The 24,669-nt window shown below is 40.2% G+C and overlaps 4 protein-coding genes across 5 annotated transcripts; 3 read left to right on the forward strand and 1 right to left on the reverse strand.

Moving 5' to 3' along the window:
- The first annotated feature begins 407 nt into the window (after positions 1 to 407).
- On the forward strand, positions 408 to 3,549 carry LOC108116440 (fatty acid-binding protein, muscle). Its single transcript, XM_017228348.2, has 3 exons — positions 408 to 549; positions 2,903 to 3,174; positions 3,242 to 3,549. Exons 1-3 carry the CDS (start codon positions 480 to 482, stop codon positions 3,290 to 3,292), a joined length of 393 nt encoding a protein of 130 aa, XP_017083837.1. The 5' UTR covers positions 408 to 479; the 3' UTR covers positions 3,293 to 3,549.
- A 1,636-nt stretch (positions 3,550 to 5,185) lies between these two features.
- Positions 5,186 to 7,888, forward strand: LOC108116439 (tricarboxylate transport protein, mitochondrial). 2 transcript variants are annotated; one of them, XM_041818662.1, is made up of 3 exons: positions 5,186 to 5,305; positions 6,531 to 6,884; positions 7,030 to 7,888. In XM_041818662.1, exons 2-3 carry the CDS (start codon positions 6,559 to 6,561, stop codon positions 7,655 to 7,657), a joined length of 954 nt encoding a protein of 317 aa, XP_041674596.1. In that variant the 5' UTR covers positions 5,186 to 5,305; positions 6,531 to 6,558; the 3' UTR covers positions 7,658 to 7,888. The 2 variants fall into 2 exon arrangements, with proteins under 2 accessions (XP_041674596.1, XP_041674597.1); XM_041818663.1 differs by lacking the exon at positions 5,186 to 5,305 and adding an exon at positions 5,852 to 5,959.
- Positions 7,889 to 9,281: 1,393 nt separating this feature from the next.
- LOC121530170 (tricarboxylate transport protein, mitochondrial-like) lies at positions 9,282 to 10,750 on the forward strand. Its single transcript, XM_041818664.1, has 2 exons — positions 9,282 to 9,714; positions 9,835 to 10,750. The coding sequence occupies exons 1-2, from the start codon at positions 9,389 to 9,391 to the stop codon at positions 10,460 to 10,462; spliced, it is 954 nt and encodes a 317-aa protein (XP_041674598.1). The 5' UTR covers positions 9,282 to 9,388; the 3' UTR covers positions 10,463 to 10,750.
- Positions 10,751 to 11,040: 290 nt separating this feature from the next.
- Positions 11,041 to 12,870, reverse strand: LOC108116516 (8-oxo-dGDP phosphatase NUDT18). The gene is made up of 3 exons (XM_017228453.2): positions 12,296 to 12,870; positions 11,976 to 12,234; positions 11,041 to 11,906 (listed from the first exon to the last, which is right to left on the reverse strand). The coding sequence occupies exons 2-3, from the start codon at positions 12,223 to 12,225 to the stop codon at positions 11,134 to 11,136; spliced, it is 1,023 nt and encodes a 340-aa protein (XP_017083942.1). The 5' UTR covers positions 12,226 to 12,234; positions 12,296 to 12,870; the 3' UTR covers positions 11,041 to 11,133.
- Between the last annotated feature and the right edge of the window lie 11,799 nt (positions 12,871 to 24,669).

The following is a 24,669-nucleotide window of genomic DNA, read 5'->3' on the forward strand; positions in this document are numbered from 1 at the left end:
CATTACTCCATAGTTATTGTACGGAGGGCAACATCCGGAGAGGGGCCAATGTGCGGTGGCTCTAGTCTATAGCTATGGCCATACATAGAACCGTTAAAAAATATTTTGGAGAGAGCCTAAAAAAGCTGTTTTATGTAAGAGCGCTTTATGTTTGGCGCCGACATTTCGATACCTTGGTGGCTGTACTTGGTTTTGCATCTGGTAATCCGATGCCACATCATTTAATGTTTCCGCTTATTCTCACAAGCATCAAAAAACAAAAAACAAACAAACAACAAATTCAAAAGCCGTGCAACACTGAGCTGAGAGAGAGAGAGAAAGAGAAATGGCGAGAGAATAAATTTCTCGCATCTGGCAACGACGCCAGCGTAGCGTGAGAGTATAAAAAAGCCGGCACATTGTGAAGCGCTTTATTCGCTCCGAAAACTTTCAATAGTGAATATCTTGTGCAGACCACAGACCAAATACCCTACAACAAAATGTCTTTCGTTGGCAAGAAGTACAAGCTGGAAAAGTCCGAGAACTTCGATGAGTACATGAAGGAGTTGGGTAAGTAACATCCCCATGAAGTGTCAAAAAATCCGAAGAGTTATGCATCAACATTTGCAAAGAAAACTTAAAAAGTGCTCAAAATAAAGAGAGAAGGGAGAGAGAAAAAGCCGAAAACACGCCACCGAAATCGACCGGCCGGCATTTTTCGCACTTGTGTGCAAAAAAATCATTGGTGGGGGGAAGGTTGCCAAGTTCCCCCTACTGAAAGTTATTATAAAGACCGTAATACCAACTTAGAGTAATGAATGAATTCCATTGTTAATACATTTTTACTGCATTTGAAAAGTTCCCCGCTCCTAAAAAAACCTTCTTATCGTTGTGAGATAAAAATCAATAGAGAGCTTAAAGAGAAATGCACAAGATGCGAAAAAACGTGTTCCAAATTTTACTCCCTACCTCCCTTTTCAACTTTACAGTTGCGAATCAGATCGTAAAATGTATAAAATCCGTTAAAGCTTATCTGCGGGAGTCAGTCATAAACCCCAAAAAGTAATTAAGTGTGTTCTCTGAACTTTGGTCTCCTATTTTTGACTCACTTCTGTCTGTTTTCTATGGGACAAACATCATCATGACATTAGCTTTTGCGACAGGTGTCGTATATTTGTGTACTAGATTTTGGGGAAAGTTTCCCACTGAACTTTGTACTAAACAACAAGCTTTATAGCTGCGATCTTTGCTCTAGCTGCTAAATAAAGATAATTTGATGCATTAAAATATAAGAAATTTTCATTCGTTTATTATTTATTATATATATCTTATAAAAACATATTTTCTGTTAAAAATATAATATAAACCAAACAAAACTTTTTCGGTTCCTGTCTAGACGCCTCTTAGAGGAGTCCCTTAATCGGGAAATGGGATACATTTGGAAACCGGAGATGGCGCGACACTTTGAGGTCCGGATTTATTTACCAGACCTCAGTTAGCCAGAACTTTTCGCCTACACTTTGCGGTTTCGGTTTTAATGCTAGAATTGGTCCCAGAGCCACGTACTTCTCAATTTTCAAACCCAAACAAATTCAAATCGAACTGTCGTTGGGGCCTCGCAGCAGTTATCAGCTGTCGTCGTCTATAAATGCGATAAACTATATGCCTATATATACATATATATGGCAATGCGAACAATAATTAGGCGCGATTACGGATTTTGCACTTTGGGCAGTCAGCCCTATCATAGACCACAGTTCGTAATTGCAGGCCAGTCTAATCTATTCAAGGTTCTCCTGTCATATACGGTGCATATAAATCGATCTATGGTACAGTTGCTGGGTTCCCATGAGTGGGAACTTGGAAACTTATCGCACGATGGCAGTTGACACTTGACTTGAGGGGACTTGACAAAAGTATAAGCTTGTTGTGGAGTCTCCGGTCCATACATAATTGAACATAATTGATTGGGACCCCTTGATGGTTTGATGGCTGAACAATGCTCTAGATTCGGGATAATGCAGGTCAGAAATTTTATTTTTTTTGGTTGCTCATTCAATAATTGCAATGCATATATTCTGCTGATTTACGACAGCAAATTAGAATTCATTTTTAATTTGTATTGTTTTGTATGACACAACTTTTCATATAACTAAAGTTTGATAACAAATTGCACAGAAAGTATAACGTCTTTATAAAACTTATAATTCTAAACATAAAAATAAATTTCGAGTAAGCATGATTCATGAACTTAAAGTGGTTTTATAAATATTCGTAATTATGAATCCCATAAAATCAAGTACCTAATGCCATTAACTATTTGAACACGATTTAATGATTTTATTTTCCTGGCTTATCTTTCTATGATGTTATTACCTGCATTATTTCATTGTAATTATCAGCACTTGAAACGTTAACGATTCACAAGTTTGAGGGACTTTATATTGACCAATTGAATCTGTGAAATTGTATAGAAAATAATAAGAATCAAGCTCTGATTGCATTTCTATTCAAATTTATCCCCTGCAAACGATATGCTAACGTTTATACTCTTATAATATATATGGGATGCAGCACTGAGATAAGGTGGTGCCTCTCCCGATCTATATATAGAGGGCTTGCCAATTGATAAGCCCGGAGACAGCGGAGGAGGCGACAGCCCGCATTGTTCGTTAACCTTGAGCACGACTTTTGACGTTTCAACTGAGTCTGCAGGGAACTTCATGACATGGCTTTATTATTTTTAATTAAATATGATATGATTTGCATTGTGACCGCTGCTTTTGGGGTCCCCAACTTTGTTGGGCTAATTCAATTATGTGCAGTCTGCTCATAATTCATCTTTCATTCCGATTTTTGATTTCTTTACTTTCCCATCGCATATGTTTTACTTATTTCTGAATTTGTTTTATTCTACTTGCAGGCGTCGGTCTGGTGACTCGCAAGATGGGCAACAGCCTGAGCCCCACCGTGGAGGTGACCTTGGAGGGAGATACCTATACCCTGACCACCACCTCCACCTTCAAGACTTCATCCATCAGCTTCAAGCTGGGCGTTGAGTTCGACGAGGAGACCCTGGACGGTCGCAACGTGAAGAGCATCATCACCCTGGATGGCAACAAGCTGACGCAGGAGCAGAAGGGCGATAAGCCCACCACCATCGTCCGCGAGTTCAACGACGGCGAGCTGATCACCGTAAGAATAATCTATTGCCTATATCATCACCCTCTCACCTAACTTATCCCACTACCTTTCCCCACAGACCCTCACCATCGGCAGCGTGAAGTGCGTGCGCGTCTACAAGGCCGTCTAAGAGCCCGGCATCTGTCCATGACTGATCTATAACTATAACTACTACATGCATTGCAACTAACTCAGATAGCCTCTATTGTTATTGACTAACAGTGAACTAAACTAAACCAAACGGAACTGCACGCTCAGCCCAATGTTAATTTATAATCGCACCCGTACGCCCGCAGTCGGCGTAGGTGAGATGCCCCTCAGTCTTGGGGGAACTAATTTCCAAATGCATTTGAATAAACTACAACACTGAAGTGCTTTGCAATTCTACGACTTTGTTTTAATGTGCTTTTTCAGTTTAAAGATTTTTAAAGTATGAGTGAGAAGTGTGCTTGGAGCCACAATTATAAAAAATAATAATATAAATTATAAAATTCTATCTTGTCCCGTAACTAACTCTTAACCACTTCTCAGCTAGACCGGTCATTTTTATGTTACACTTTTTACTTTACTTTAAAATCCTATGGCTCGAATTCGAACTCTTAGGATCAGACTATCCCTTACTGGTAAAAGACATCAGATATTGCTATTAATTTCTGTTTGCGGTAATACTTCATAAACATTATTTAATCTTAAGTGAAATTAACTTCTTTACCTTTGGTATCGGTTATAAAAGTTCTACTGGGACTATGAAGAGATTTTATTTTTGTAAAACTGCTCTCAAATTGAGGATGTACCTCCTACGCGTTTCCGCTTCGATTCATTTGGGACTTCAGTTGCTCTTGTAAATTGAGAACGAAATTCTTTACTTATGAGGCTTTTGTATTGTGAATGGTTTTGTTGATTGTGAGTGCGTCCTACAAGTGTGGGTGGCCATCTGTGGGACTTGAGGACTGGCGCAGGCGTAGTTGTTATCACAGGAGTGTTGTCAGCACGGCCACACTTTGCGCCGGGTTATTTTGTTAACATTCATCGTTTGCCGGCAGCGTTAGGAATACGTGTATCCAATCCACATGACTCCCCGTTGCGTCAGTCGGTAAATAGTAAACATTTAAGAATTTCTCAATTAGACGTTATAAATTAAAAATGAAAAAACCTTTATCAATTGGATTATTGTACCACTAAAACGGTCTGATAACCTGGATATATACCGCCGCGTGGGTGTGCGTAAACTATGCGTGTTCTGTGTGTGTGTTTGTGAGAACTCATTGTGTAATAACCGTCGATGAATAAGTTGGTCTACTTTGCGGCGCTCGAAAATTTAAAGGTTCTTGTTATTGTTCTTTGCTGGAGCTTTTCCAGTCCGAAAGCTCTGTCCAGTTTGTTGTTGTTAGCCAAACGGGTTTCCGATTAGAGAGAGATCTCAACTCAACTGCGGTGTCAGTAAAAAAACACATCATGCCATAGCCGTTACTTTGGGGCTCGTTCTTACACACTCTCTGCACGGAAAAAAATAAGCTTGATTTTCATCTTAAAACCGTTTTTTCATATTTCATATTATTGAATATAAAGTATTATCATTAAAAAAAAAATAAAATAAAATATAGGATTTTTTATAACTTTTTTCCTAACACTTTGAACGCTTATCAACAGACTTTCAGTTTAAATTTGTTCTAGACAAATATATTTTTATTTTTTTCTGTGTAAGTAACTGAGCACGGGCAGAGTGGATCCCGCTCCCTGGAGAGCTGTTGTTTACAAATCGTCGACCACTGGAAATACAGTTCTCCCCCGCAGCATTGGACTAAGAAAAGGTGTGCGCTGATTTAAAGTAAATGGTTTACTGTATCTGTAAACGCTCAAAATCCGAACGATTAAAGAGTTGTCAATTTTCAAATATGTTCGGTTCGTCTTATGAGTGATTCAAGTAATCTAATGTTCACTTTTTGAGGGTATCACTGTACTCAGTTAAGAGTGAGCACTGTATTCGCTTTCGCTCGTCGATTGGAAAATGGAATTTTTTTTGTATCGCCGATCAGTTGAGATCCAACCGCTGTCCACGATCGCCGTGCTCTCTGACGCCTTCTCTTTGCTGCTTCTGGGCATTCCAAAATTTTAATAATTTCGGTTTTATTTGCATTCTAATGTGAGTAGTAAGAGAAAACAAAAACCAATAGCAAAGTGGCATGCTCCATGAGCACAAATTAAGTGCAACGTTCGCAAAATAGTGGGTTTTGTCTGTGTGTGTGGTAGTGGGTTTAATCACCCGCTTGTGTGTTAGTGGAAGTCGTTAGACACTTTCCAGTGCCGACTTATCAGTGGGCATTGTTTATGTTTATCCAGATTTCTAGTCCGATACGGAAAGTGGCTTTAACAACGGCATATTATGAATAATTATGAACTTAAATTTTTTCCGATTATTATTTATGGTCATGCAAAAGTTATGTAATCGCTCTAAAACAATATAATTTGTCAAGTGCAAAGAGCAAACCAAAGAAGCCTGCTGATATGGTACCGCTCCCACTCAAACTGCCAGACATAGACTATATCACCCGATCTTAAGTAATCTGTATAGAGATTTTCTAACATTTGGTTAGTGTTTGTGTTAGTTTGTCGATTCTTCGTTCCCAGTTTTGTTTTGAACCTTGTCCTCAAGGTGAAATTTCGGGCGATAAATGAATATTCGTAGAGGGAAAAGAGAGCATTGATAACTAATGGAAATTGCCAATGATAATACCACTTGTTATTACCAATAAATTGAAGTTTATTGAAAAAGCAAAACATCTGCCTTTTACCATATGTGAGTATTGTTTTTCCACTTAGACAATTGAATAAGTTAGGCAGAACTGCACTTGGGCAAACATTTGATACGAAAATTAAGGTCAATATTGGCATAGAGACGCGATTCACGATTGCCATTTAGACATTTGCTTTGATTTGATAAATATTTCAAAATATAGATTATTTTTCAAAAGGCAAATTCAAAATGGAATCATAACAAGTCTTTTCGAATCTAAAAATGGAACTTATATAACTGAAAATATCAAAACAAAACACCAAAAAATGCGTATGTTCTACCATCCGCACTAATATACCATATACATACATATATTAATTCAAGGAATAAGTTTTCCCCTCAACCAAAAATTTGTCTTTTTCTGATCAATCTTCCCAATTGTTATATTAATACAGCATTATTACACATTTTGGGTAAATCCCATCGAAGTTTTTGAAAATTGTGGCACCCACCCAAACTAGTCTATTTTTGTTGATCCGTCAACAACAATGGTTTATAAATAATTTCCACTCGAACAGAATTCTGAAGGAAGACAATGTTTTTCACAACACTGTACACTGTTTTCCATCTCCAGCTAAACTCATACCTTACACTTAGTCAGCATGGATCGCTCAAGCATCACGGCCCTGGTCAGTCCATACCGCCGGCGTCCATGGATGTCCGAGCATGGAGCTGCAGCACCGGCCGGTGGACAGGTGGGCCTAAAGGGCATTGTCGCCGGTGGTATTACTGGTGGCATCGAGATATGCATCACCTATCCCACCGAGTTCGTAAAGACACAGCTGCAGCTGGACGAAAAGGGAGCGGCGAAGAAGTACAATGGCATCTTCGACTGCGTCAAGAAAACTGTGCAACAGCGCGGATTCCTGGGTCTCTATCGCGGTCTTAGTGTGCTGGTCTACGGCAGTATTCCCAAGTCTGCGGCAAGGTAAATTCCAATTCAAAATTATCAAGTTTGCAATTTTAAATATATTTCAAAAAAAAAAGAGCTTGAGAGCTGCAGATGAGAAGAAAATAAATCAGTCAACTTATTCTGTTAACCAAAATAATTAAAATTGCTCATATATTTTCAGATTCGGTGCCTTTGAATTCTTGAAGTCGAATGCTGTGGACTCTCGAGGACAACTGAGCAACTCTGGAAAGTTGCTTTGCGGTTTGGGGGCTGGCGTCTGCGAGGCCATTGTAGCTGTTACCCCAATGGAGACCATCAAGGTGAAATTTATTAATGACCAGCGCAGCGCCAATCCCAAATTCAAGGGCTTTGCTCATGGAGTTACCCAGATTGTGAAGACAGAGGGTATCTCGGGAGTTTACAAGGGTCTTACGGCGACCATATTGAAACAGGGATCCAATCAAGCCATCCGCTTCTTCGTATTGGAGTCATTAAAGGATTTGTATAAGGGAAATGATCCTAATAAGCCAGTTCCCAAATTGGTGGTGGGAGCTTTTGGAGCTATCGCTGGAGCGGCCTCTGTGTTCGGTAATACCCCGCTCGATGTGGTCAAAACAAGGATGCAGGGCCTGGAGGCATCGAAATACAAAAACACTGCCCACTGTGCACTGCAGATCATGAAGAACGAAGGCCCCGCTGCCTTCTACAAGGGCACTGTGCCTCGTTTGGGTCGCGTGTGCCTGGATGTAGCCATCACCTTCATGATCTACGACTCCTTCATGGAGTTTTTTAACAAGGTGTGGGTGTAACCACTGCTGGCGGCTTAGTGTGAACTTAGTTACTTAGATCATCCCTTCCCCAACTCGTGCATTTCTTTCTTTGTACCCATTGACCTAGTCGGCTGTTGCAATAGTTTCTAGTTTTGTGACATATTCCAAGAAGCATTTTATATATACCGTTTACCCATTATGGGTATGTGGCTAAAGAAATTTATACAGCTTGTTTTTAATATTGAATTAAATTGAAATGTGTGTTTGAAATTGCTTTCTGATTATTACTTGGGGCAAAATGGCCATTTCTTTCGAATAAAGTTCTTTATACTTAGACAAGTGCGAATTCGTAGTAAGTCCAGTCTGACAGTGGATTGAAATAATTTATGTTTGTATTAAAATATGAATATTTTAATTGGTACTATATAATAGTAACAGTTTTCTTTGTTCCTTATTAAGATAGATTAGACTAAGTCAAACAAGTAATCCTTAGATTAGATCTTTCACCAAGAAACGGAAACGGATTTGTTTAGTAGTTGGGATATCTTCTAGACAGATTAGCATTTGATAGCTCGAGACTAACCTACGCAATCTATTATATTATATATATATATTTAATTGCAACTAATAACGGATAGATTGCTTGCACCATAGATTAGGACAGATTACTCTAGTTTAAAACTATAAGGCAATTAGCGTACCACATTCAGGGGAATGGAGGCGTTTTTGCTGCTGACAATGCGCCCTAACATTTCGTCGAGTGGTGCTCCCAGTTCCTGCCAAATGCATTTGCCGATGAGGGAAATTTCTTCCAGCGGCGGCCGGAAAGCCACCAGCAGATTAAGGCATACACCATCCGTATTCGGCTGCTCCGAAGGCAAGTGTTCCCCGCTGAGTAAGCCATGTGTGTGCCACAGCATCGAGGCTCTAAAACATTATAATTTGTCAAGTGGAAAGAGCAAACCAAACAAGCCTGCTGATATAGTACCGCTCCCACTCAAACTGCCAGACATAGACTATATCACCCGATCTTAAGTAATCTGTATAGAGATTTTCTAACATTTGGTTAGTGTTTGTGTTAGTTTGTCGATTCTTCGTTCCCAGTTTTGTTTTGAACCTTGTCCTCAAGGTGAAATTTCGGGCGATAAATGAATGTTCGTAGAGGGAAAAGAGAGCATTCATAACAAATGGAAATTGCCAATGATAATACCACTTGTTATTACCAATAAATTGAAGTTTATTGAAAAAGCAAAACATCTGCCTTGTATGTGATTATTGTTATTCCACTTAGACAATTTCATAAGTTAGGCAGAACTGAAAAAAGGCAAAAGGCAAATTCAAAATGGACAACAAAACAACAAAATGGATAACAAGTCTTTTCGAATCTAAAAATGGAACTTATATAACTGAAAATATCTAAACAAAACACATAAAAAATCGTATGTTCTACCAGCCGCACTAATATACCATATACATATATTAATTCAAGGAATAAGTTTTCCCCTCAACCAAAAATTTGTCTTTTTCTGATCAATCTTCCCAATTGTTATATTAATACAGCATAGGTTTTACACATTTTGGGTAAATCCCATTGAAGTTTTTGAAAATTGTGGCACCCACATCAAACTAGTCTATTTTTGTTGATCCGTCAACAACAATGGTTTGTAAATAATTTCCACTCGAACATAATTCATAAGGAAGACTATGTTTTTCACAACAGTGTATACGTTTTCCATCTCCAGCTAAACTCTTACCTTACACTTAGTCAGCATGAATCGCTCAATCATCGCGGCCCTGGTCAGTCCATACCGCCGGCGTCCATGGATGTCCGAGCATGGAGCTGCAGCACCGGCCGGTGGACAGGTGGGCCTAAAGGGCATTGTCGCCGGTGGTATTACTGGCGGCATCGAGATATGCATCACCTATCCCACCGAGTTCGTAAAGACACAGCTGCAGCTGGACGAAAAGGGAGCGGCCAAGAAGTACAATGGCATCTTCGACTGCGTCAAGAAAACTGTGCAACAGCGCGGATTCCTGGGTCTCTATCGCGGTCTTAGTGTGCTGGTCTACGGCAGTATTCCCAAGTCTGCGGCAAGGTAAATTCCAATTCAAAATATTTCTAAAAAAAAGAGCTTGAGACCTGCAGATGAGAAGAAAATAAATCAGTCAACTTATTCTGTTAACCAAAATAATTAAAATTGCTCATATATTTTCAGATTCGGTGCCTTTGAATTCTTGAAGTCGAATGCTGTGGACTCTCGAGGACAACTGAGCAACTCTGGAAAGTTGCTTTGCGGTTTGGGGGCTGGCGTCTGCGAGGCCATTGTAGCTGTTACCCCAATGGAGACCATCAAGGTGAAATTTATTAATGACCAGCGCAGCGCCAATCCCAAATTCAAGGGCTTTGTTCATGGAGTTACCCAGATTGTGAAGACAGAGGGTATCTCGGGAGTTTACAAGGGTCTTACGATGACCGTATTGAAACAGGGATCTAATCAAGCCATCCGCTTCTTCGTATTGGAGTCATTAAAGGATATGTATAAGGGAAATGATCCTAATAAGCCAGTTCCCAAATTGGTGGTGGGAGCTTTTGGAGTTATCGCTGGAGCGGCCTCTGTGTTCGGTAATACCCCGCTCGATGTGGTTAAAACAAGGATGCAGGGCCTGGAGGCATCGAAATACAAAAACTCTGCCCACTGTGCACTGCAGATCATGAAAAACGAAGGCCCCGCTGCCTTCTACAAGGGCACTGTGCCTCGTTTGGGTCGCGTGTGCCTGGATGTAGCCATCACCTTCATGATCTACGACTCCTTCATGGACCTGTTCAACAAGCTGTGGGTGTAACCACTGCTGGCGGCTTAGTTACTTAGATCATCCCTTCCCCAACTCGTGCATTTCTTTCTCTGTACCCATTGACCAAGTCGGCTGTTGCAATAGTTTCTAGTTTTGTGACATATTCCAAGAAGCATTTTATATATACCGTTTACCCATTATGGGTATGTGGCTAAAGAAATTTATACAGCTGATTTAAATATTGAATTAAATTGAAATGTGTGTTTGAAATTGCTTTCTGATTATTACTTGGGGCAAAATGGCCATTTCTTTCGAATAAAGTTCTTTATACTTAGACAAGTGCGAATTCGTAGTAAGTCCAGTCTGACAGTGGATTGAAATAATTTATGTTTGTATTAAAATATGAATATTTTAATTGGTACTATATAATAGTAAAAGTTTTCTTTGTTCATTATTAAGATATATTAGACTAAGTCAAACAAGTAATCCTTAGATTAGATCTTTCACCAAGAAACGGAAGCGGATTTGTTTAGTAGTTGGGATATCTTCTAGACAGATTAGCATTTGATAGCTCGAGACTAACCTACGCAATCTATTATTCAGCACCGGAGAATGGAAACAATATTGCATAACAGTCGGTATATTTAATTGCAACTAATAACGGATAGATTGCTTGCACCATAGATTAGGACAGATTACTCTAGTTTAAAACTATAAGGCAATTAGCGCACCACATTCAGGGGAATGGAGGCGTTTTTGCTGCTGACAATGCGCCCTAACATTTCGTCGAGTGGTGCTCCCAGTTCCTGCCAAATGCATTTGCCGATGAGGGAAATTTCTTCCAGCGGCGGCCGGAAAGCCACCAGCAGATTAAGGCATATACCATCCGTATTCGGCTGCTCCGAAGGCAAGTGTTCCACGCTGAGTAAGCCATGTGGTCGATGTTGTGGCAGCTCCGCACCAAAAATTTCAATCATAAACTTCCGCAGCGTAGAGTGCAGACTGCGATTAGGATGCAGTTCCACTGTAGGGAAGTGGTGGGCATTCTTTTCGCTGACCAGGATGTTCAGCGAGTTGTGGGCTCGCTTTCTGGCTACAGCTAGAACTCGTAGATAGTTCCGTTTGTGTGAAAACCGTGTGGGCAGTATTTTGCCATGCCATGGCGAAGGACTAACTGCAATCTTTTGCCCCTGGTGATATGCTCGGCCAATTTCAATAATGTTAAGTATATCATTGGCCCGAAGAGGTACTTCCTTGGGACTACGCACCCATCTTGCCTGGATTGATTCCGCATCAGCCTCCGCGGGGGTTTTAAGTCGCCCACCTGTGATTCGACCAGTGAGCACAAAGCGGAACCAAGAGCCACCGGCGGCTTCCACGGCCAGTAGAGTAGTTAACTCGGCATTAAGACCAGTCTCCTCGAAAACTTCCCGGGCGGCTGCTTCCGTGATGGATTCTCCCTTCTCCATGCGGCCGGCAGGTAAATACCACTTGCCTGGTCAATAGAGTGCAACGTAACCGGGTTTTATTAGTGTGGTTTTGACTTTTTAGTGTACCTTCTTACCTGCACAACTCTGTTTGGCTTCCTCAATCATAAGCAGCTCGTCATTCTCGTTAATTAATACACAAGCCACAATATAGGTGACAGTCTGTCCAAGAATGGGAACAAAATCGGAGGCGGATGAAGGCTGTACTCCTTGGGCCTCGGCAGTTGCATTCTGTTCTTTCAGCGAAAAGTCACAGAGCTCCGTCGTTATGTCGCCCAGATCTTTGGCATCCAAAACGCGACGCACTTTCTCCACAATCGAAGCCATCCTGTTTTGCTAAATAGTCAGCTCAAATCATTAGAAATTCGGGGTACGACTGGTATCTATGAAAACTCACTTTTAGCGCAGAATTTCAAGGCGGTTGACTCAGTTCGTTGAACATGCTACGCCCAATCGGAATCTTTGCATATATCTCCGGCTCTAAATATGCAAATTATGAATTCTTGGGAGTGCTCCGCAAACGCAAAACGCTTAAGAATCGTGGCAAACTCGACAACGGGCGGTATGTGACTGACTGCGGCTATAAAGCCCAATAAAATGGCCAAGACGATGGCAATCAACTTTTTGTTCTTGTTGTGGTTGTCGCTACAGCACAGCTCCACAGGTGCTGTGGCCTCTATTTCTCGCTATTTCTCTCTATTTCTCTGTATTGATATCGGAATGGATGTCAAATAAGCCGCTCGACGGGTTTTCTTCGGGGGAGAAAGTGCATTGGAATTTGTCTCCGTCTGTGCCAGCTGTTCGCTGTTCTTCTCGGTACTTAGCAGTTAACTCCGTTTAGCAATCGATCAGTGATTAATTATTGCACACTTATTTTTTGCACTGCCATTTAAGGCTTAATTGATTTGCAAGAACGACTAAGAGCAGGTAATTTTGTTAGTAAATACAACGCAGAGTGGCCACTAAATTTGCACACAACCAGTCTGGCAACGTCGCGCCTTTGTTTACCTTTATTAGGGCCCGTTTACACCAACTTCAAGATACGGAGGATACTAAATTAATATAACATAACAATAAAAACAAATAAAAAACAAACAAAATGAAAGTTTAAAAACGACGAGAACGATTTAAACTTGACTCGATTTAAGGTGTAAAGAATGCAGTACAGGGGATTAGTATGACCATATGCCAGGAATAACTTCGATGACTGGTTTGATATTAAACAGCGGGCCTGGTCCCACTTCCACAATTTAAATTTGCCTAATCGTTATAAACATATAATTATTCACAAACATTCAACTTGTTTGCCAAGCCTGTTGTTGTAGCCTCAATGCGATAATGTACATGTTATATGCTAATTTCAACGACGACATGCATCATTCAATTTCACTGCGAATTTAGCCGACAAACAGCAAACAGGCGTTGCGCTATAGATTAATATTAAAGCGCATCGTTTATAGATATCCCCATCCGGCATATGGACGACTCTGTGTATGTGTGCGTTTGTGAGCAGGAAGCTTCGCTGATTGCCAGCAATAAAATTTGAATGCGGAAATTTCATTGTTTACCCAAATCGATCATCATTAAAAGCATTGCTGTTGCCATTCCCGGTTGCCATTGCAAAAGTGCCAATTGCTCCGAATCCATGGCGTATACTTAACGTGGGCGGACCAACCAATGGGTGGGTGGTTTTGTATATGGTTGAGGGAGTTGGGTGATTTGACTACTCGTAATGGGCCTGCAAACTCGGATGCCTGGGTAGGTAATTCAATTTTGTGCAAATGCTTGATTTGCCATTTAGCTGCGAGACCTAATCCTGGTCCTTGAGTTTTGTCTACACAGCAAAAATATTTCCAAGCAAATATCATTATTTATTATTGATTTTCGCCTAGGGACCAGCACAAATATAAATGTTTAAATTAATTATTTGACATTAAATTTAAATTTAAAGCTTTTTAATTCGAGGTATTTTTAGAAAATTGTTTTTGCTGATTTTGGAATTGGTGTGGGCTTAAAACGGTACTCGATTAATATTATTGTTGCATGAATGTTGGAAAAATAATGTTGCTTTGAAGTAATTATTCATTATATTGCCAGCAAACACATTTATTGAAAACAGGAAAATCAAAAAGGAAAATAATATTTTTCGCCGTGTTTTTTCATTTTCCATCGTTCACTTCCTCTTAGGCCTACTTCATTCGCATCCCACCGTCTTCTCGCGTGACTCCTCGACCACAGTTCACATAAGACTTTTGTCATTATATTGTTAATTTGTTTTAGTTGTTTTTTAATTTCCTTGGAGAGTCGCAACCTCGTTGAGACTTACATACATGCGTAAGAACTTCAATATGTAGTGGTGTGTGTTTACTTGTTAGAATTTGGTGGGGTGTGTATGTGGGAGTTGTTGCCGATGTGGATTTGTGTGGGTGTGCTAATGTACTGTGAGTGGATCTCTGGTAATAACGGCTAAAGTAAAATGCTGATAAAGTGGCGAATGTTTCGGAATGTGCCAGTGTTTGTGCGAGCGGATTCTGCTGCGTGGCTGTGATGACAGGCAAAAGCGAACACAAAACGTTCATTTCCCACATGCACCATTATTCGTTGAAACCCGTAAATTTCACCGAAAACGAACACCAGCAGTAGTAGAAGCATCAGCAGCAGCAGTAGCAGAAACAGAAGCAGCAACGCCATGGCAACAACGGCGGTACCAATCCAAGAAGCTGCTTAACACGAGAATAATGTTTAAAATGTTTATTATGTGTGCAAGTGACGCGGGCTCCATTCCCGTTCCTTGGCATCTTCCTCTCTTAGATGACAGGCCCAACCGACAGGCCAATACGCACACATAACTCTGCACTGCCAGAAAAAAGGCCAGCAATTGCAGATTGGAGGCTAACTTCCAAGGATGTATGTATCTAAAAATCGAACTAGGCCTATGTGAGATTGGGGGAACACAATGTGATATTAATTTTTTAAAATTTCTTTTTGATTATAATTTGAATTAAGAGTTTTATATATTTTTATGAAAGATCTGTTTATATTGTTGTATATTACTTTATATCTTCATATTTAGTATTCAGATAATATTAAAGATCGATCAGTATAAATACGGAATGGAAGTAATCTATTACCGAATATTATCCTGTTATCAACTTTTTGTTTGCGTCTGCAAGGACCCTGACATAAAACCGAATTTCCGTAATGAGCATTATGCTTCAAACCACTTTACAAATTCATAAGCTCTTCATTTGAAACATTCGGCCGGGTTGACATGAAATCCTTAATCATGCGAACATGAAATCAAATCCTGACTGCGTGTAACCGCTTTGCGTACGAAATGCTGGGTTTTTGTTTCTCTGTGCGCAGACATATGTACAGAGCATATATATGTTTATATGTTTATATCTATATGTATGTATTTACATGTGGCAATGTTGATTTTCGTTGTGCCAACGCCGGATGCGAAACAAGTAGTCCAAATAACCCGCAATAAGCTTTTGTCACGATTAACAAGGCTTACGCAAATGTGTGTCTCTGTGGTGGGAAAACCCCATCCAACCCTCTACCGCATTCCGAGGGAAGCCCCCTCTCAGAAAACCCCCTGTTTCATGCCACAGTTTCCAGCATAATTACATGCACGCCATGTGCGTGTGTGTGTGTGCGTGGGAGTGGGTGCGTGTATGTGAGCCATATTTTAGATTAATGATGGCGTCGACTCGTATTAGGCAAATGAAGAAATCGACATCGACATGCGGTTGAGGACAAGGTGAGCTCACCCCTAAAGATCCCAGGGATCTTTGTAGCACGACAGTCTTGGATTAGAAGCTAGGAACAAGGAACCTCCGGTTTTTGGCCCCATCCTGTGCGGTTTTCGCAGCACTTCCGCAACAAATTTGCCACAACAATAAGTGCATATCATTATGCTGATTTAAGTGGGCAACCCACACGTACCCATCCATAGCGAATTATTGCCCGCACACCTGACCTCACCACTACCAAACCAACTCAACCTAATGCCCCTTGGCTCCTCCAGAAACTCGCCCACAAAAGTATGCTACATAAGAATCGCGGGCCAGGAGCTCGGAATCCTGGGCAACGGGGCACCGTGCATGCAAGTGGGTACATAAATCTTTGTTTAAAGACACATGCACAATGTAAGTTAAATTGGCAATAACGTGCTTTCTTTTATACGCCAAGCTCACAGAAAGACATACATACATGTACATCTGCGGCCACAGGTGCGGTCAACCAAATAGCAATCAAGAATTTGCTCTTAAATACTGTCGAAGTTCCTTGGCGGAAAGCTTCCAGTTTGAAAGTCTGTATCAAATATGTTGAACATGTTGAAATGACTATTAAAACAAGAAATAACCGATTCTATAAGTGAAAGTTTTCTCAGAACTTTTCCCAAGAGAAAACTTTATGGTTTTATACTAAATTATAAATTTATAAAAGTTTAAGTCTAGTTTCGGTTGAGGTAATAATTTTTGTTTTTTAAAGGATTGTCTCTTCTTTAAAATATTATTTTTTATATTTAATAATACATATCTTTTTAGTTTAACCAAAAGTTATAAATTAACATAATTTTCCTTTGAAATTGAGTTACATTGCGTCTATGCAGTGTGTAAGCCATGGAATATTATCGTTCATAAGAAAACATAATTAATTATTTATGTTTATATTACCCAGCCCTAAAACCCCTTAAGTGTGCGCCCCGGTGGTGAGATAATAAAATGTTCATTTGCAGCGCTATTATTTTTTCCGAAACTGTGCCCGAACAGCATACAAACGTACGTAATACGTACACTCACCGACATGCATATATATGCAGATGTAGTAGATGTGGCCGTATACATAACGGTAACGGAACCTTGTTTGCAAGGAAGTAACAACCTGTTTTCACCCCGTAGTTCGTGGGTTTTGCGCCGCGGCCGAAAGGTGGGCGGAGCGGGACGTTGGATTCTATGCCCCCGCCCACTCTGGTTTTTGTTGCTGTTATGCTTTAATTATGCCCTTGTCAAAAGGTGGGTCTGGGTCTCCGGCCCAACATGTCCGTAACTGTGGCTCTCCGGCTCCGGCTCTGGCTTCTTCTGTTTCTGCTTCTGCTTCTCTGCCTCCGTCTCTGGCTTTGTTCAAGCGGATACAAAATTTTACTATATATGAAAGCGTCTGCGAAGGCTGTCCCATAAAATTCGGGAGCACACATCATCGATTGCAAATACAAGGAAAAACCTGCAGCATCATCAATGCAGAAAAGCGGTCACCATCCTTTTCAGACCTGCTTTTCTTTCTCCTCACAGAGCTTTCATATTTTTTACCCACCAAAAAAACAGAAAATAAAAAAAAACGAAAGGAAAAAACTAAAACCAACAACCAACAGAAAAGTTCCACTCACTCGCCACTTGAGCTGCCATTAAAGTCGCTTTTGGTCGGGCCAAAAAAAAAAAAACGGAAACACGATTTTCAGTTTTCCCAAGGCGACATGCAATCAGCGGGTTTGCTGTCATCCACTTGCAACTGCCAACTGGAAGTTTTGACTTTCAGATAGCCGGTAATCAGATCCCCCTCACTCTGCGCTCTTCGTCCTGGTCAAAAGTCAAACACAAATTCATTTGAATTTGATTCAATTTCAATTATCATAACAGGATTATCATAGCCACGCAGAGTATTATTTTGTGGTATTTTTTATAAGCTTGTTGTTAGCTTGTTGTACGCTTGAACTTAAGTAAATAACCGCTTTGAAAGCTATTAAAATGATAATCTGATAATAACGGGTTTAAAAAGCCAAAAAAATAGGATTTAACTATTCATAATTTGGAAATTTAAACTAGAAAACTTTATATCTTTAAGGAAATGTTCAAATTAGTGAAAAAAATAATAATTTCATATTATTTATTTGTACGAGTATATCTAGCTTGCCAACACTCTAGTTTTGACATTAAACCTCAATAAAACACCTTTAAATGTGTCTGTTTCTTGGAAAATCTTATAAAGAAGATCACATATAATATAAAGCACAAGAAATCCAAATGAGCAGAAGCACATTGAGCGATTTAAGTCAAAAGTAGCTTGTAAGCTGCAAAAAAGCCGTCTGCACTTGTCAGTTTACAAGGTACTTTTGGTTTACAGGAAAGATGTTAAGACTGCCCTTATTCTGGCTGTCACACCTAAGTGGTTTATAAAGGAACTTTTTTTTTATATATTGTATAAAACGTTTGGTAATTGTAAAACTTTCCTGTAAAAAAAAAAAGGAAAACAAAAGAGCCATACGCCAAGGTTAATCCCCAAAAAGCTGCTTTCGGCTTGGCTGTAATTTAAGCAGAGTCTCAGAATTAATGAAACAACCCACTCGTATGATGAACGACATCTATATTTAAATACGATATGGGACCCGTTTTGTCTTTCGCCGTCGTGCTAAGGCAATCTTATCAGGGCAAGCGAGTGCTTATCTCATTAAATGCCAGGAGACGTCATTGAATCATTTTACAAATGGCTGAGTACATGTCGCATATGGACAGGGGAATGTAGGCGCCACTATATAGCCCTATATAGTCTGTATAGCCTAGGACTACCTACATACACACATAGAGAGGGGCACACGCACACAGCGCAATTGCTGACAAATGAGATAATTTACACGCTGAAATGAAGCCCATAAAGGCTCATTTAAAATTCAGCGGCGTCTGGGGCATAATTTTTTTTCGCTGCTTTGCTTTTCCTTCGCCTTTTTCCCTTTTTCCAGTTTTTCCAGCAAACCCCCCCGACTTAACTTTTTCCGTTGTGTTTTGTGTTTAATGGTTCCTTGCCATGACATACGTGGCTGGATATTAAAAGTGGAATGGTGGGGAGAAAGGTTGTTGGGTGGTCGTTGGTTCCACAGCTCGGAAGCTCGGCAAATAGCTCTGGGCCCAAAAAGCAAGAGAGACACCGACGACGAGAGGCAGAATCTTTATTAGCATACGGCATAAAAATGTTTATTAAAGATGGAAGGGAAAACGGAAAAGCGGAAAAAAACTGAAAAAGCTGGAGAAGGAAAAAAAAGAAATGAAAACGAATGTAAGAATCACAATTTAGTTTTTCACTTCCTGTTTTGGCCACGCCATGCCGACCGGCTTATTGTAAATCGAATTGAAGTTTTTGATTAAGCCCCGAAATAACTGGCGGGCGTTATGGCCCCTCCCGGCCACGCCTCCTCTTTAGCTGCGAGCAAGTTTTGTCATTTTGTTGTGTTGTGTTTTTTTTTTCTTCTATTTTTATGATGTTCAACTTAATTTTATACAAATGACCTTAGGTCATATCACCATTTATATCCGTCAATCCCTTTTTGGTATAAGTTTTATATTTGCCTGTTTTCGTTTTATTCCCCTAGTAGATTCGTTCTCCAGACCTCCGGCCGCCCATCTCAGTCCTTCGTTTGTCTCTGCGTTGCTTTTAAGGGCATTTTTATGTTCGCTGGAAGCGGCAACTAACAGCCGAACGAGTCCTGGGCTGTCCTAAAAGCCTTTAGCCAAATATCTTCAAGAGACAGGAGCAGCAGCCGCAGAAGCGTCAGCCACAACAACAACATTTGGATGGGCTAAAAGGATACGACCATCAGATCTCTAAATACCCTATCGAAAGTGCTTTGGTAATAGAATAACAAGAAATGCGACGAGACTTGCCAAGGACATTTGTCTTTGAAAATAAACCACTCTACTGTATCTACTAAGATTTATGTGACTATTGATATTGCCTTTCACTTACAAGAAAGATACTTAGATACTTGATCTATGGCTGAGAGGAGAGACTAAAAGGAAAACGGTACAAAAATTAAGAATTTTTTTAATTGTATTTTTCAAGGCAAAATAAAATATTTGTTCAATTAGCTTCCGCAAAGGTTGTTGCTTATTGTTTTAAAAAAGATCGAAAGGAAAATATATTTTTAGGATGTTTATTAATGCAAATAAAAGGAAAATTTAATTAAATCTTTCAGAGAGATAGATGTTAGCCCTTTCTTTTGCTTGAAAGTTCATGTATCCCTTATTGAATGGTTGACTTCCCCGGCAAACGTATGAAAGAAATTTAAATACACTCCTTGGCAAGGGCATGAAAACAACTGACTGAGCAGAGACAACCATGTGCATATTTTTATATGGCCATCTATGTATTTGTTCGTTAAACACATACGTGTGTGTGTGTGTGTGTTTGTGTTACCATCGCCATACATATGTATGTCTAGGCTTATGTAAATACAAGAGCGACGAGTTTTTTGTTTGCATAGAAAGCCAAAGCGGAGTTTTGGGTCGGGATACCGCATTCCACCACCTTTCACTCGGATTCCAGAGACCCCGACAGCTGAATCAGGATGCCAATATAAAAAAGCCAAGCTGAGCCACTTGTGAAAATGAAAGGAAAATGTCGACTGGAGATGGACATCAGCCAGCAGCCGACAACGGAGATGTGGACATAGGGACAACGGACATTAGAAACCCGGGGCAGCAAAGGAGGATGAGAGGGAGAAGAATGAATCCAGGAAAATGAAGAAAGGATTCCATCTCCATACAAAGAAAAACCAAAGTTTTCCCAGAGCTCCAGTCGAAAGTATTTCCTGGTTATTATTCTTCGGTCCAGCAATTGAGTTAGATTTGATGCATATCAGATGCTTATGCTCGGCTGAATGCTGAATGTTGACCAAACCCATCCTCCAGTTCCATGGTTATAGTTCCACATACACACGCTGTCCGCCAAAAACTCCCAGCTCAACCATCTATGTAAATGCCCTCCGGGGTGTTGAGTTCGAGGAGCGGAAACGAGGACGGAGCGGGGCTAAGCAGGGGATTATCGAGTGCACCCGCAGTGGCCACTATATTTGCATATACAGTGCGTGCGAAAACTATAAATCACAGTGCTTTGCAGCAATTCATGTGTTGTCGACTGGAGTTTAAAGAATCAACACAGTGAGCATTTTCTGTCAAGTGACAAATGGTTTATTGATGAGCTATATAATTTTATTTACATTTAAGACAACAAAATTATTTAAATATATTTTATTGAGATTTTTAATGAACTCTTTAAATTAAAAATTTTAGGTAACATATGTGGTTTGAATCCTTTTCTTTCTCGGCAAATGGTGAGAATAAGGAAAGGAAACATTCAGTTTAGAATATATAAACAAACCGAAATAGAGAATACTCTGATATCCCAACAGCTATTGTCTATACATTAAATTCATGAAAGCTTTCCGAGACTAGAGCTTATTTAATATTATATTATGTCAATGGCAAGTCCATTAACAATCTTGAGTTGCCAAAGTCTGTTTATGGAACTCATCTAATCAGAGAGCTAACGAATATTGAATAATTTATCAACCAATTATCACCCGTTGCAGTCACTTAGGGGCCTTACAGCTGCGAAACGCACTGCTTGCCTAGTTAGTTTGGTTATTTGCACAAACGGATGAAGAAAAGTAATTAATTATTGTGTCGAGTATAAATAAATATTGTTGTAGTCTATCGCATGCAGTTTTCTTTGTTTTTCCTCTCAGTCTATCTCGCTCCTTCATCGGTTGTTGGGTGTGCCATGTGTGTAAGTGTGTGTGGGTGTGTGTCGGCCATAAATCAATAGATCCACACACACAGAAACGGAAGAGGCAATGCACAAGTTTAACTGACCATGTGACACATAAATATGTGAGAGCGGGAACTGGGAGGGATGTGGACGTGGTTGCTCGTCCTCCGGGGGCAGATGAAATGCTATCGCCGGTCAGTAGAGAAAGTCCGGGCGAAAATACTTCAGGGAGCGAAACTCAACTCTCGGATCGTGTGGAAATGGCCACTGAAATGTGGATTTATCAATATTTTGCCACGATAACTAAATAGCTGCAAGGGAAATCCAATCGTGTTTTTGTAAGCCACCGGAACTTTTCGATCAACGATTAGGAACTCCTTGAATTCAAGCCACTTGTGTTAACTATTTTTGTACTTCTTGTTTGTTACCTTTTTTATTGTGATAGTATTTAAAATTTGTGTTATTCTAAACTAATCAACTCTAGATAAAACCTAATGGAAATTGTCTTTAATGCTTGACCAGCAAGTCGTATACGTGATTTTATGCATTTTTAATTCCTTAAATTTAAAACAATGAAATCCCTTTTTTATCTTCTTTCCTTTATTGATTTTCTTTATACTGCTTTAAAAATTTGAAAACCAATTTTATGTCCTTGCGCTAAACTGATTTTAAAGACTTGAATTTTTGCTGCCTCAACTTAAAAGGGGAAATAAAATAGCTTGAAATAAATCAGCTTGAATAGAAAATTCATTGAGTCTCTTCTGCTGGGAATAAATATCAAGAAGAATAAATGCAAACGGAATTGCTGAGTTGTAAAGACCAAATCAACCGAGAAATAGGAGTTCTCAGCGTTTTTCACTCGACATTTTTTTTAAAGTGCCAGAGGAAGTGGGCTTTGGTTAATAGACGCTCAACTGCATTTGATTTGCCATTAACTGCATTAATCAATACCATTCAGCATCCCCATTTGCATCCTGTCATTGCATCCCAAAATCCGATACCAAATCGTTGGTCTCAAACAGAGCGAGTCAATCAATACGGATTCCCCGCGATTCGGAGTCCAGTTCGCTGTCGGATTCCGTCTACATATCCAGCTCCGATACCCATCAGCCCGCCAGTTGCGATGACAGTTTGTGGTGGCGCCTCAAAGGGAATCTCATCGTTTATTTATGCGCTCGGCCAGAGGCATCACTCTGACCTATTCTCTATGCTTTCGAATGGTTCGAATGCTTCGATCGACTGCTACTTGGACACCTCTCTGGGTATCCTTTCTCCTAAATTCGACACAATGGGGATCTTAATCAGACTGGCATCTAAATGCGGCTCAAATTGAATAATGAATGCAAAGTGGCCGGCCTGGAAGTATTTGTGAGGCCAGTTAGCCGGCGGGGGGGCAAACTGAGGAAAGGGATGTTTGTGGGGGAGTTAAATGAATGGGGCGAACACTTGTTAGGTGGGCGTGGTCGTGGTTGCTCAATGAAATGCATTAAATCAAGGCATCGTTGAAAGGGCCCAGCAGGTGAACAGGCCCGCCCCCCTAAAACTAGTCAACGAAATGGAAATTTTCCACCATGGTTTTGAGATTGGGTAAAGGGGAGGAGGAGTTTTGCCGTAAACATCAATTACGCCGCCCAAACTATTCACGCGATTAGCCGCGTTCTCTAGTTATTGGATAATAGCCCCCAAAGCCTGGAGTGTGAGATTCCATGGGCTCCAAAGGTACTGCGGAGGGCGGATGAGGGTCTTACGCTGAATTGAATTAACGGCCACGTTGTCTGGGCCGGACTGTGGCGTTGTAAATTTCCAGCACTGCATCTGATAAACTCGACATCTAGGCCCCACAACGCTCAGCCCGGTAGACGAATCGAAATCGGCATCGGATGGGGAGATCTGGGAGAGGAGAGGTGGCCAAGAGCACCCACACGACCAGGAGCAGGCCCAGACGTAGAGTTATTTCAACGAAACAAGAAATGTAAAACAGACAGAGACAGATAAAACGACTCAGTGGGTCACTGAGAGAAAAGAGTGTGAGCATCATAAAATCTTAGAGATTTGAAATAAAGTTAAGTTTATTATTTAACCAAATAAGAACTAACGTTTGACCTCTGGCCTGTCGTAATAAATTTGTGTTAATATTTACATGTGGCTTATATTGTCTTAATTTTTTTTTTTTTTTTAAAAAAATTGTTGAAAATCATATTTCAACACTCCTTCACAATTATACTTTATACATAAATAACAATTATTTCATTAATACATTTTACATGTTTGTTCTTTTGCAAGTTTTTGTTACATTAAAATTGTGCGCTTTGATTATCGCAATACAACAAAACGGACTTGGCTAAGAAACCCATTTCATACAATAGTTTCTTAGATATAGCACACTTGTTTTATAGAAATTGCCCCGGCGAATGAAGTATAAAGATTTAGGGATATTCGTAGCCTATAGTGAAGTTCATGTTAGGTGCCTTTAAGATATCTCGGCTTTGCAAACTTTCTTAATTGTTGTGTTAGTGTGATGTTGTATTTTATAGCAAAACATAGGAGATTGATAGCTTCGTCAATGGCCTTGCATTTGGCGTCATCACATTTGACTTGATGACCCGCCTCCAGGTAGCTACAGTTTGCATGTTGAATGCCCCAGCATAAGCATCTGCTCGACATATGCTTATGGCCGATAGCTATGCTGCCGTTTCGCCATGCGCTCAACTTCGATGCCCAAAAGTGATTGAGCTGCCGCATCCCAACATAAACTTATTAGGATTATGCTTTGATGCCCAAAGTTCATCTTTATTTGAGCTGGCAGTAAAGATCGTCAAAAAACTGCTATTATATTTATACTACCTTGTCATTGCGTATATACGAGCTCGTGAACACGGTAAAACCAAGTTTCAATACTGGTCAGTTAGTATTCCATTTCTGCCCTTTGTTTAAGCCGTAGAGACTTCTTTAGCTTTAGGACCTTCTCGAAACTCTTGTTACGAACCCATCTGTTGCCGCATTACGTCTCATAGCTCGTGTTCAAGAAGCAGTAGATACGTCCATCTATGCAAATGAGTTCTCAACGCCAATGCCATGATCATTTAACGGACGGTATCTACACAGGGAGAATGTTTCCCAGAAGTAACACCATAGCGCTGAACATCCTTTGGCAACTAGTCTTGACTTAAGCGCTCTACATAGCTTCCTTGTCAACCTTTACGCCAAATACCCACTGCAGCCTAT

Source organism: Drosophila eugracilis, unplaced genomic scaffold, assembly GCF_018153835.1.
Source record: "Drosophila eugracilis isolate 14026-0451.02 unplaced genomic scaffold, ASM1815383v1 contig_367, whole genome shotgun sequence".
Taxonomy (NCBI): Eukaryota; Metazoa; Arthropoda; class Insecta; order Diptera; family Drosophilidae; genus Drosophila; species Drosophila eugracilis.